The 13,872-nt window shown below is 31.8% G+C and overlaps 1 protein-coding gene across 1 annotated transcript; it reads right to left on the bottom strand.

The window, feature by feature from the left end:
• Positions 1-699: 699 nt before the first annotated feature.
• Positions 700-10,038, bottom strand: LOC132745885 (acetylcholine receptor subunit beta-like). The gene is made up of 9 exons (XM_060734895.1): positions 9,923-10,038; positions 8,831-9,000; positions 6,339-6,383; positions 5,855-5,967; positions 4,743-4,822; positions 4,047-4,205; positions 3,168-3,331; positions 1,954-2,089; positions 700-1,411 (listed from the first exon to the last, which is right to left on the bottom strand). Exons 1-9 carry the CDS (start codon positions 9,963-9,965, stop codon positions 951-953), a joined length of 1,371 nt encoding a protein of 456 aa, XP_060590878.1. The 5' UTR covers positions 9,966-10,038; the 3' UTR covers positions 700-950.
• Positions 10,039-13,872: the final 3,834 nt, after the last annotated feature.

Here is a 13,872-nt window from a genome sequence, read left to right as displayed (position 1 = left end):
CACCTCATGCTAGAAAGCATATAATTATTGCTATATGGAATGTAATACATACTATATGGTACATATTCACATTAATTACTGTATAGATGGTATATATTTATTATATATTTTCTAAATTCAACTACTGCAAAGATTGAGGGTAAAAGTAAGAATAATTATTGATACAGATATACCCTATTTTTGTTAGTCTGTCCTGAAGATTGGTCGGTACACACCAGATGTTTTCAAATTCTTATCTTTCACTCTGGTTTGTGTTTATGAGAATTTATCTTGGCGCGATTGTGATGAAAGCTATAAACTTATTGATACATACATGAGTCCGGTCCACGAACTCACTAGTACTAAGCAATGAATGTAAAGTTCCTAGCTCAAGGAAACAACGGCTTGTCCCTGACAGGGTTTGATCAGCAATCGTTAGACTACTAGTTAAAAGCGTTACCACTCGGCCACGCCGCATCTTATACGTTCTGTAATTAACAACAAAAGGAAAACATAAAACTATAATCTGAAGTACATAACGTACATGTTATCTTCATGAAACCCTACTTATTATAATAAGTTTCCTTGATTTGAAGCCCGTTTGAGCAGTATATGTTGTTAATGGGTTGGGCGTTATATCGTTTCAGAGAATTTAACAAAATAATGTTGTGATTTTAATCACACCAACAGTTCTTCTATTTCTTCACAGAAACTTTAACACACAGTCTTAATTTCAACAAAATACTTTATTTTAAAAAAATCATGGTAAAACTGTAATTTTATGTATAAAGGCATGATTCATCAACGATCTTTAACAGATTATGATAGTATGCTACAAAGCGTATATGGTATAACACACACATACACACACATACACACGCGCGCGCGCGCAAGCACGCACACACATATATACACGAACACGCACAAGCACACGTCTGTCACGACCAGTTAATATCTAGTTTGGTCTAGTATTAATATGCGAGACCATAATGAACTAGCATCACACATGCTGTTACAACAGTCAAAGCCGTCACAAGTGATAAATAAATATACATAGTAACTTTATCCAAAAGCAAGGCAATTTCTTTCCAAGAGTATTCTTTATCAGATGGTGTCGATTCATTTGCTTCCCAGACTCCATTTTTGTCTTCTTCGTTATCTTCAATGGAAACAATCTTTTCGCTTTTGCTATAGCCGGATTGGTGTTGAGGAACTGTGCCACTATCATTATTCATATCAGATGGATTGGGAGATACTTTCTTATTTTTTCTACTGCAGTCGACGCAAGCAAGTTTGATTAACACCGAGGAATTCACTACGTGTAGCCATTTCGGAACAGGTTTGTCGTCTGGGTTGAAGTATGTATCGAGGTAGAGTACAGTAAGGAACACAGCAAGAGTTTGTAGAAACAAAATACAAGCTATGTATGAAGCTGCAAACAGAACGATCAAAAAATATTAAAACGAAATTTCAGAATGTATCAAATGCCTATCACTGTTTATACAAAGGAAATAAATCTATTCAGGTGTAGAAAATGGAATAAACAATTGTTTTAAATATTACTCTGGCAAATGAAATATGTTTCTCAACTGCCTAGAGAAAAGAAAAAAATGATGGAATATAAAACACTCATTTTGTACGAACCAAGAAAAAGTACTTTTAACTATCAATTTCATCTGGAAGAACTTTAAATGCAAATTATCCAATGATAACAAACGTTTGTTCTTAATTATAAAGGAAAATCATATACACCTTAGGTCATATCAGTTTAAAAGCACGTCCGGTCATGACACCTCGTAGGATTTTACACTATTAGTATCTATAAGGACTTGTCATGCCATGGTACATTTTTAATATACAAGCAGCCTTTATATATTTTGAAGCTGGAGATATCTGCAAAATAAGCTTTCTTACAACTCAAAGATTTTAAATAACCTATTTAGTAACCGAACTATCGGTTTTGATGTTACTTACAAAGCAGACTTGCAGACAATGATGTCTGGGGAATACTTTCAGAAATGACACCAAGGTATACAGCAAAAGCGAGTAATATAGTTAATGCCAGACCGACCCTTTCACCTGACTCCGGATTCAGCTTAAATATTATAACCTGAAAACAAGCAGAAGTATACGAAGGAAACTTCTGTAAATATTCATCGGAATTTAAAGTAACAATCAATTTTAAATTAATATAAGGAGTTGGTAGTATTTTATCAATTCAAAGCAGATATATAATAATAATAACGATTCTAAGATATACTATTTAAACTTTAATATTTTTCAATATCAACTATTGGTCAATCTCCAATTCAACAAACATTTGAAATATATAGTCAATATAATGGTGGTTAATTTGTTTTCGCCCCGCGACCCCGCCAAGCAAAAGGTCGAGAATTGAGAAAAGTGGCGAGGAGCGAAAACAAGCTAATTAAACGCTAATCAGCGCCCCGCCATTTAGGAGTTAAAATAACTACTATTCGCTCCGCTCCCCGGCTAATAAGTATGTTTTCGCTGTGCGGCCCCGTCGTTTTCTACATTTTAAAACCGTGCCCCGCAGCCCCTGTTAATTAGCTTGTTTTCGCCCCGCATTACTGCAGTTTAATTCCTGCACCCCCGCGAATGGACGTTTTAAGTTTTTGATCTCAACCGCGCCCCCGCTTATACGCGTGTTTTTGCTCCGTGTCCTCGCAAGATTTTAACTGCTTAACCGACGTGGCGCGGATTGAAAACATGCTAATTAGCGGTGACGCGGAGCGAAATGTCGAGCTCGTTAAGAATAATTTGTCGAGGGCGTTAACAATCGCACGCTAAATAACTACATATAACAATAAACATTTCGCTTTGCGGCTCCGCCGTATTACACTTAAATCTCTACTTTTCGCGCCGCGCCCCGCTAATAAGTGTGTTTTCGCTCCGCGCCCCCGCCATTTTAACTTGTTTATTATCGACTTTTTGCTTGACGGGGTCGCGGCTGTAAACGCTACTGGCACAAAATAGCCACCATACAATATAGCCTATTCGGCTCATTTAAACAATGAAAAAATATACATATTGTCACTTTAATAAATATAAAAGTACGAAAATCTGCATCTATAAATAAATGAAATAGTTAACAAAACTCACACTTTGACTACAAACAGAACTAAGTTTGTAATTCCGCACAAAATAAACAATAATAATTTTCTTACTGTTAAGAACGCCATGAGGACAACCGGAAACAGTGTGTTAAGAGAGTGAAACATGGGTCTGCGACGAAATGTTAAGGAGAAAACTAGACGACTAAAACTTTCTGATTCTCGAACTGTCTCGAGAGATTTGTATCCTGTGTTGATTAATTCCCATTCCCCATTTTCTGTTAAATAAATACAATTAAGAATATATAATGTTCTATAGAAAGTTCGTAAAATAATTAACAAGGTTTGTTAACTTTGACAGATAAATAAAATTTTCATGTCATTCCAATTTTCATTTCGGATGACTTTTTCAAGAGGTTATTTACAGAGAAAATGTTGATATTCGTTTATTTAACAAACGTGTACCCATTACAAAACAAAAACATTTTTGTTTCAAATTGTGTGCTTTTGTAAAAGAGTATATAAAGACTATATATAACTGACAAAATCAATTGATCGAACAACAATTCTGCAATTGCTTGAATGCAAGGCGAAAAGACAAACTCGTACAACCTTTTTTCTTTGTATCGACTTGTTAATTTGAAAGTCACGTTAAGGTTTTAGACTCTCCGGAAAACGGGTCATCAAACAGTTACGTGAGAAAGGCAATAATATTTTTTTTAATTTATTTGTTTAACTTCAAAAATAAAACAAGGTCATGGTTATAACGTTCTTCTTTCAATTGTTTTTCTCATCATCTATCCATTAACATACAAATATATCAAATAAGATCTAATCTCAACTTATGAGCTTTCAGAATTAAAAATCTCGATAATGAAAAAAAATATCGATATCAAATGACAGGAAGCAAAGTACGCCTGTCTTTGGTATGTGTCTATTTCTATCATTTACATAATTTTCACTAGAATCTTCAGTTCAGATATGAAATCTTACCTTGATAAAATTCCGTCAGAATCTTCGTTTTAAAGAGATTGAACTCTAACCTAATTTCAGTAAGAGTGTACGACCATGAACTGAGAACAATCTCGCAGGTTTGTGTGTCAAGTGGCCAGAATGTTACGTAACTTTCACAAGAAGTAGTAAATATTCCGGCTGCAAAGAAAAAATAAAGTTGAATAAAGAGTTTTCTGTTTTAGCTTTTTTATTTTCTCGTTACGTTAGCTATTTCATTTATAATTAAAAGTCAACTTTTAAAACGTAGTATAAATTTAACGCTTGAAAGATATACTGTGTCCATCCTGGAGTAAGATATTTTAATCAAAGAAATAGATTTAAATATGTTTAAGTCTTACTAAATATGTAAAATATGAATAAAACGATTAAATACACTATGTACGGCAGGTTGAAATATGAAATATCTACTTTGTGTGAAGTTAAATCATGTTTATTTTATACTTATAAAGGGACTGTGCAGCAATTATCATTATATCAAATTTAAGCATAGTCGGTCATTAATATGTGACTCATCAGGTTGATTTGTTTATTCCTAAAATAATTTTAAACTAATTGTTTTCGCCTAAAGCTTTGAATGAAAATATTATCCGATCTCTGAAATATTTTCATACTATACGAATATAAACGCAAAAAAGAGGTAATGCTTTGCTAGGGTAAAATATATTAATAGCAAACCTGGAAGCCAATTTATTCCACCATTTGCATTGATCCTCATAGGAACGCTCGGTCTTGATATGACATCAATATCATCCACACTGAAACGGTGTAAATGAGCGTTAATACATTACTGGATTTATCGATTATTTTATTGAACATAATGATATTATAAGAGCCTTTGTTGAGCGTAATATATATATTTTTTAAACGACTTAATGATTTTAAAAATAAAACTATACTTACATAATATTCTATATATCATTCATCTAAAAATTAATAATACAGCCACAAAAAGTATCATTACATTATATTTTTATATAATAATTTAACACTATAACGCTGTCATAATGTAGGCATATTTAACGTCAAGTCATACAGCAGTACAATGTAGTTTTTACTACGTGGAAAAATTCCCCAATGCATGTGATAAAAATATGTTAAAAATATTCGTAAGTGTGTCTAAGTATTTTCTCAATTCTTCCCCCCATCACCCATTTTTAACCCCCCCCCCCCCACCTTTTCACCCTTACAGCCCTTATCCCTTTAATTCCCCTATGGGCCTGTTTTAGTTGATATTATTTCACATTACATGTCCCACTCCTTTCACCTTTATGTCCGCTCTAGGTTTTTTGTGGGTGTGTCGGGGACCGCGTCCTGTGAACGTTGTCTTTGCCTTGTTGATCTTTATTCTTGTTTTTTTTTCATATAACATAGATTTAAAACAAGGCTAGATGGATAAAACACAAACGAAGTATTCGTTCAAAAATAATTAAATTAAATAAAATTCGAAAAAGCATTTCAACAAAAGAAAAACAATGGTAGGATTGAAGTGCTAGAATAAGTCCTAAATGGATGTATGAATTTGGGTAAATCTGATATTCATTTCTGGCAATTTATACATCGAAGTGTTATTATTAATAAGAGTTACTCTCCTTTGATATATGGAGGTCATAAATTTTATACATCAACTATATAATTCAGTGTGAATCGGTTTGTTGTTTATAGCTTTTGTATATAATGTTCATAACATTACACAAATGGAAATGACTTTGTGACATTCAAAATAGACAAATGAAGCAAAAATAGATATATTTCAACATTTATATAATAATTAAAATTAGTATACATACGAATTTTCAACAATGATTGGTGGTTTCCAAACACTTTTCTCGTCACTAAACAAAAAAATGATATTGGCGTATGTAATGTTGTTAATCCATCTCAGCCGGGAGTCAGTCCATTCCTAGAAAAATTAAAACACAATAAAAGCAATATAATCAAGCAAGAGTCATCATCTATGTAACTTGTCATTCTTACTGATATACTTAGAGCATCCCTTACAGAATACACGCCTATTCCATATGCCTTTACAAAAACTGATTAATGTAAAAGAACAATGTATGTGAACGTCGTTGGTTAGGAAAATTGTTGTCTCAAGTAAGAATAATTAAAGTTGAAAGTTGTTGTCTGAAATACTTTTTAACCACTTTAAGTGTGCTTAATAGGTCAAAATTCAGGATATGAACTTAAAGAAAACATGATAAGGGGTGAAGTTGACTTTATACAGGGATGAACGTTTTTAATATTATTTTCTATAATATAAACATTACTTACAAAAGAGAAATATGCCGATATTGACAACGCCTGTTCTTTTATATCCTGAAATTAACAGATATCAAAGCACATTATTTGTACAAAAGACTCTCATTTTGTTGAGTTTAGTGTCGGATATGATTACTCACATAAGGCCAATAGATTTATGAAAGGATGGTTTCATCAGTTCATACAATAACAAATACGTGTCTTCTTTTTCCTCGGGGAGTGTAGGTGAGGGTTAACGTCGCTCCAACTCAGTAGAAGACATTTACGATTAACAAGATTAACAAGATTTACTGGTGGAGAAAGACCTTAGGTGCACATCGTGCATGGTTTAAGGCACGAAAGGGCTTCTGAGAAGAACCACCGACGCTGCGTAAGATAGCTAGAGAGCTCTCTCATATGAAAGAAATAAAGTCCCTGGCAGTCCGATTTGACAACACTGATTAGCAAGCGGCTCGAAATCAACGACCTTAACCGACCAGTCACGGAAGTAATTTTGTCCTCGTCAAACCAGACAGCTGTAATATCACAAAGTGACATAGACTTTATTTCGCCACTTTATATATCAACGATTCTTGCCACATTTTAAGACAAGAAACATAAAATATAAAATATAATTGATGCATTTTTAATTCATTTGTAAACATATCGGCCTTACCGAAAAGAAACTGCAAGACTGATAATATGTTATAAATAAACAACCATGTTCAAAATAATTTATTGTCATAAATATGTTCGTTTTACATATACTTCATATAAAGATGAGATATTTCAACAAAATGAGCACATCGCATACAATAAAATAAATATGCATACCACACAATTTATTTTTAACATACATGTTTTAGGCAACATTTTTACATATTCCAGTGGTATTTTTTCTGTATTTTTCCATTGTAGCTCTTATTCGTTTTACCGACATGCTTGCAGAAATTAAGACCACATTGTGACCATATTGTGACCACAAATGTTAATCAAAATATTGATGTATAGAAAACGTTCTGCAAGCATAATGTAAAAGTAAAATAGCTACAAAGAACAGTTATATACCATTGGAATTGTATCAAATGGTTATCAAAAAGGCTAATATTTTCAGAGATATAATTATAATTATTCTAATATTCAAAAATAGTTTTTATAACATTCGATAGATATTGATAATATGACATTTATGATTCATATAAAATTCATACTATTATAGTAAAACCTTTGTAAAACATCCCTCTATAAAGCGGTAACCTCATTACAACAAAAGGTATTTTTTCCCAAAGTAAGACTTCACATTATTTCAAACACACAACAGCAATACCTCTCTGCAACAATCTAAATAATTGTCTTCTCAAGGCTTGTACTGTAATTGCATATAATGTATATATTGTATCGAGCACTTGGGTAAAGATTTTACAATCCATTACAATCCAACAAACATATATATAAACATATACCAGTATACTAGTAAATCTATTAATAAATGCATCCATCACTTTCATAAATGATACAGTATCAATTCAAACAACTAATACCAATATATATAAAACCGTAAACATGTAAGCATTCGTATTGTTACTAGTAAACATATTTTCCCTGAACTTTTGTTAATCAACAAGTGAAATCCATGTTAAAAATTAATGCGACTGTAAAGTATCGATACCCAAAGCTGAATGACTTTCAATTACAATTCATAATGCACAGTAACTCGTGCATACGTAATTGAACAAAAAAACTTCTGATTGGTACATTCAAAAGATCTATCCAATCCAAAGGAAATTATTTACCGCCTAATTCGCTTCACTTAACCAGCGGAAAATATATTTTTTCTCCTGCAATACCCTGTGCACATTCTCCACCGGTACCGTTACTTAGCCGCAGCTGACTTATAATATCAGCTAGTTGATGGATTTAATCGACTGAAAGACAAAAGCTGTACTTATGGTGTACCATGCATGTTACATTCAGTTGAAATTGAAAATTGTATAAAATGTGTGGGTAAAAAGAATTGTATTAAATGTGTGGGTAAATTCCAGTCTCAGTCTTGATTTCAGGTTTTTCCACTTATTTATCGTGCGATATTTCCCCTCATCAGAAACCACAGGTTGTTTTGAATTGAAATAGAAAATTGAGAAAGAAACTCACTAGCTCATGTTTGAGTAAAAGTACTTTAATTGCAGAATGTTATTGGATTCTAGATGGTTCTAATGTGAATCCCCTATAAGTTAATTTGGTCCTTACTTATTAATAAATAACACTGCCCGTGTTTTTATTGGTTTCTATGTGTTGTTTGTTGATTTTAAAACGTAACATATCTTCTTTGTGTGTATTCAAATGATGCTTATTTTATATTAAAAAAGAGATTGAAAAGCGTTTATCACTATTTTCAAATATCAAATGCTGCGCTAAATGTACATTAAAAGCACACTTATAAAAAAAAGATACTGGCTCAAACAAACCAATAAAAACCTGTTTCTTCTAAAATTGTGAGATATACAAGGAAGGGAGAGAATACGTACCAAATAATTCAGTGAAAGAAGGTTCAGAGTTATTCTCACTCGGTTTAGTTTTTCAGGTCTTTGTTTTATTTCGTATGTGTTAAACAGCCAATTCCTCAACTCCGTTTCTAAATCAATCGAATAAACAGGTGGTGAAAAAACCTGAGAACTGACCATTCCTGTTCCTACAACTGTAATAGAACAAAAATATTAAAATGTCTACTTGGAATTTTCAAAAAAGTGGCCAAAATATATTGAAGGAACATGGGCTTGAAGGAAAATGAGATTGTTCCAAATGTGCGTTTTAATTTGTTTAAGTTACGACGACATTATACGTTAAGACACGTAAATCTTTCGGTCTGGTTTTCAAGGGTGTGGGGTAAAGGGAGTTAGTTCATGTGTCAGGTAGTCAGAGTTATTCATTTATTATTTTCGTGCAGTAACATAGGATTATTTTATATCGCACAGATTCTTTCCATTGTGTAACTTTTAATTATTTTATTTATACAAGTCATATTCTGATATTCATCAGCAGCACAAAGACATAGCGGATACTTATTATTCTTGCAACTTAACGCCATTTTGTTCTTGAAATGCACCCTTTTGTTTCCCGTACGTTTTGCTAGTTTAAAGCTCTGATTCAAGAACTTACGACCGGCCACAAAGCAGTAGTAACGTTCATCGTATGTCTCAAACGAAAGGGCAAGGGGTAATTTTAAACTTCATAGTTCTAACATACTGAGTGGCACGGTTACTGCTTAATAATAAGATTGAAAAAAGGACTTAAATAATAACTAACTACCAGACTATCTTCTTACTATTAACTCGTGTGTTACAATTAATCTTGTTTAAAAAAGATAATTTAAACATCATTAATGTCTTTAAAGAGATCTATAGGTGTAAAGTAATACTTATAAGCTTTCATAACTTTCTGCTTAATCAAATATTGTACCGTGTAAATATATAAATTGTACCGTGTAAATATATAAATATATAAGATACGTAAATATGTTTAAACCAAAATTATCTTGTAAACAGTTAGGCATGATAACAATAATAATCAAATTAACTTATTTCATTAGTGTTTTGTTAAATAATTCTGAACACACTTACGAATAAGGAATGACCACAGCGCAAACGAATAAATTCCCATCATTGTGCTAATTGCCCGTCAACTCAGACAGGTAATAAAATATACTGATAACTTTTTTAATAATGACTGGTTTGTTTCTGCAATAAAACATATCTGACCTATACTGTCAAAAATACAACATTGTAAAGCATTTAAATCATAGTCAAAGTAAAGGAGAAAATTAATCCTTTAATCTCACTATTTATTTAGTTGTAAATTCATTATTGAAAGCTATTGACCTGAAGTGATTTAGGAGTCTCTAACTCTGCCTCATTACGTCATAATTTAAGCCCAATAGAACCAAAGTAAACAGATTAATGATTTGTTTATTTGTACAAAATAGCTGTTTTGAAGTTAGATTTATATTTATTTTTATTATCTTATTTTTTATAGTTATTTTTATTATTTGTAGGCATACCGATGTTGTAATACGAAAACATTTATTATGAGTCACATACTACTTGACAAAACATATCATACAAAAACAGTAAGCAGTTGAATAGTAATAATACTTCAGTTACAGTTAATCTTAACCCACCTCTATAATTTCATCGATTTATATATTAATTAAACATACGTTCCTTTACAAAATAAGTACATTTATATAATTTAAGATATTTTGTCGTAAGTTGTCCCTACGTTTCAAATGTATTGCTACTAGTGCTTTAAGATTCATTGCTTTTTTCATAAAGTAATACATTGAATGTACAATGTTGATAAAATGATAACAGTCTAGTTTATATATATGATGCAAAAGTTGTTAGTTTAATTTTAAAATGAAGTGATTTCAAAATACCTGTATGAAACAAATATTATGTTTTCCTTCAGAACAAATAGCTCATGCGAAAAACCGGTGCAAACCCGTTAAAACCCTTCTTGAAATGGCAGGGTAATATTTTGTTCCGGAACATTTTTTTCTTATTACATACAATATCCATGTATGTTGAATAACAGAGATATTCTTTGTTACAACTTTCTCAAGAATGAACTATAAGGTTTATGGAAACAACATAATTTTACTGTTTAAAAAAGTGTACTGACAGTTTCACCAGAAATAGCTTTATACCCTAAAATAAATTAATCACGTGTGAGAAATTGAGTAAAGAATCTCGATATTAAAAACACGTGGGCAGAAGATAAACCTTATTTGAACTTAATATGGTCAATGATCAAAACAAGGTATTTAATATAGTTATAAAAGATCAATGACTTTTGGTGTATGTCAAATAGTTAGTTTGTAATCCTAGGCGTGCTTACTTGTACTAGCATTAACCAATACACGTGAAGAAAATATTTACCACTGCGTTTTAATCTATTTGCTATAACCTGATATACATAAATTGTTTATGAACGTTCAAACGTAAAGAGTCGGAACAAATAACAGTCTTATATAAGTTCTTATTGTTTGTTGTTTTTGTTTGTTGTTTTTTTTAAAGTGTAATTACGTGTTACCAAGGGAATCGTGATTTAAATGTCGCCGCATCCAAACCTTAATAATCAATGCAGGCCCCCGTTTCCCAGGTAATACCTAGAAGTAAATGTCTCCCAATTGTTTATTTACACTAATCTGCACAAATGCAACAAAAACAAAATATTCTCGAATTACTAAGCTTTTCCTTGCTAAACAGATGATATGTTACACGTTAAAACTCTTCCCTTTTATAACTTTAGAAAATACAAACACCACTGTAAGTAAGGAGTGCTAATAAAAGGTATTATGACAAAAAGGATTAAACTTTCGATGTCGCCAGTTTTTCAACATTTACGTGATGTCCGCGATTGTCGTAATTTAGAGCGAAAGCTAACACGGTTTATTATGAGAATGGTTGGTCGTATGGGCGTGGACAAACTGCTCATTACATACAGTATACATATCATTTAATATGAGGTCTTCTGTCTTTGTTAGTTTTATGAATATATTGGATAGTATACAGCGTCTTCCGCTAGAAGTTTTATTGTAATGTTCGCTACACGATAATCTAGTAATTGAACAAAAAATGAATATTATGTTTCATTTATTGTATTTTTCACAAAAAGGAAATTGAATTCTACAATTAATCATAATTTATGTAAAAATTCAATCTCATTAGTCCAAATAGTAGTCAACAGAATTTTTTATAGAATCATATTTACTGGCTGAATTGGATTTTCCCAGTCTAAAAATAGATTGAGAGTCATATTCAATTACCAAATATCGTAGACTGCTTATTAAAACAGATAATTGTTGCGTTTTGTTCTATATGGCATATTTCTCGATTAAAATATCATTACTTTACTTTAATAGTTATAAGGTACAACACAATGATGAGTATATACATTCGCATAGTTGTTGCATGCCTTACATGTGCGTCTTTTTCCCCGCGCTTCAACGAAACAGGCAAAGGCTGTACATGTATAAGGGTTTACTTTCTGTGATTTAATTTAATTTTATAGCCTATTTATATAATAAAACAATTATTGACTAGTGTGCAATTGCATATGATGTGATATTCACCGGAAGAAAGTCATATTGACCTCGGCTATCGCCTCGGTCAATATATCGCTCAATATATCATTTGCCGGTGAATATCACATCAAATTCAATGGCATACTAGTAAATTATTGTGTAATATTGAATTCGCATTGTATATCAATTACTTATTCCTGATTATTGTGTAACGTGAAGTATTGATTTTAACATTACACAACGTGTCAGATTTTATTCAAGATGATGCCATTTTAGCTGAGATTTGAACAAGTAAAAAAAAGTTTTTTTACTATTTTCTTTATTGTAATTTTGATTTTACGAATTCCTAATCCTGAATACTATGTTTTTTTTTTTTAAAAAAAAAACCTGTAGATAAACGGATTAATGTCAACCAAAACATTTCTTAGTGTAATCTGTTTTTCGTCCAAATAAACGGCTGGTAATATCCGCGATGTTTTAGTAAGGATCATTATTATCAGTAAGATTAAATTAATTTCTTTCTTTTCAAAACGGAATGAAACGATTTTTTTAATTTTAAAAAGTTTAAATTGCCTAACGGTTAGTATGTATCAGTATATTTTGTATTTGTTTGTCAAAAACGATCAAATGAGTTGCTGTAATTATCATAAAACAAAATGACACTGTTTTTTTCTTTTAAATACGTATTTACAACCTACTTTTAGAATCTGTCAGGACCTTTATTTAGATGTGTGTATAACTAAACATTATACTTAATTTTATGAAAAAAAAGTATGTCCTTTCGTCTAAATTATGGTCTCGAACATTACATAATTTACGTATCGAACACTACATATATTTCTATTTATTATATGGAAATTATGGTAAAATCTCGGACTGAGATCTAGAGATTATGTAGAGATTATAAAAAACGTTTTGAAGAGACCGATAATGAGACTCATTTACACAAAGAACGCGAACGCAGACGCAAAACCTACGTAATATCAGGAATACTGAATCATCTAAAAAAATGTGAACGACGAAGAAAAATATGCGAAGCTGTACGACATTACCGACAGAGAAGAAGAAACCAGCAAAACCGAGAAAGAAATCAAGAAAAAAGTATAGACACAAGCGGATACGAAAGTATTGATGTGTCATCAGAAATCCGTCGTGGTGAAAGTCTTGTAGTTGCAATGCATTTTCAAAATCGAGCAGCTGCACCTAGAAAACGACAAACCAAAGAACTGAAGAAAGCTAAGAAACAATTGCCGAGTTGCGAGAGCTGAACCGAATCTAGAACCTTCAAGAAAGCTTAAAACAGAACAAAGAAAGAAGCTTACAAACCTTACCATATACACCGAGCGAGAGACAGAATAGCTAATGAGATCAGCAGCGATGTCAAAAACACAAAAGGCAAAGTTCAAAAAGGCTGTTTCATTTGGTAATGCCTCAGCACGTCAGCAATGCAGGAAGAAACTTGAAAGCAATAAAGCTACTCCAAGA

The sequence above is a fragment of the Ruditapes philippinarum genome, unplaced genomic scaffold, assembly GCF_026571515.1.
Source record: "Ruditapes philippinarum isolate M1 unplaced genomic scaffold, ASM2657151v2 ctg2708_1_1_1_1, whole genome shotgun sequence".
Lineage (NCBI taxonomy): Eukaryota > Metazoa > Mollusca > Bivalvia > Venerida > Veneridae > Ruditapes > Ruditapes philippinarum.
This window is presented reverse-complemented; position numbering and strand designations above follow the sequence as displayed.

Bases quoted from the DNA above. Each gene is read 5' to 3' on its own strand.
- LOC132745885 (XM_060734895.1), bottom strand. From the start codon at position 9,965: ATGATGGGAATTTATTCGTTTGCGCTGTGGTCATTCCTTATTC. The intron at 5,968-6,338 runs GTAAGTAATGTT...TAATTTTTCTAG, and splicing joins TATCGGCATATTTCTCTTTT to GAATGGACTGACTCCCGGCT. The intron at 3,332-4,046 runs GTAAGATTTCAT...TTTATTTAACAG, and splicing joins TCTGACGGAATTTTATCAAG to AAAATGGGGAATGGGAATTA.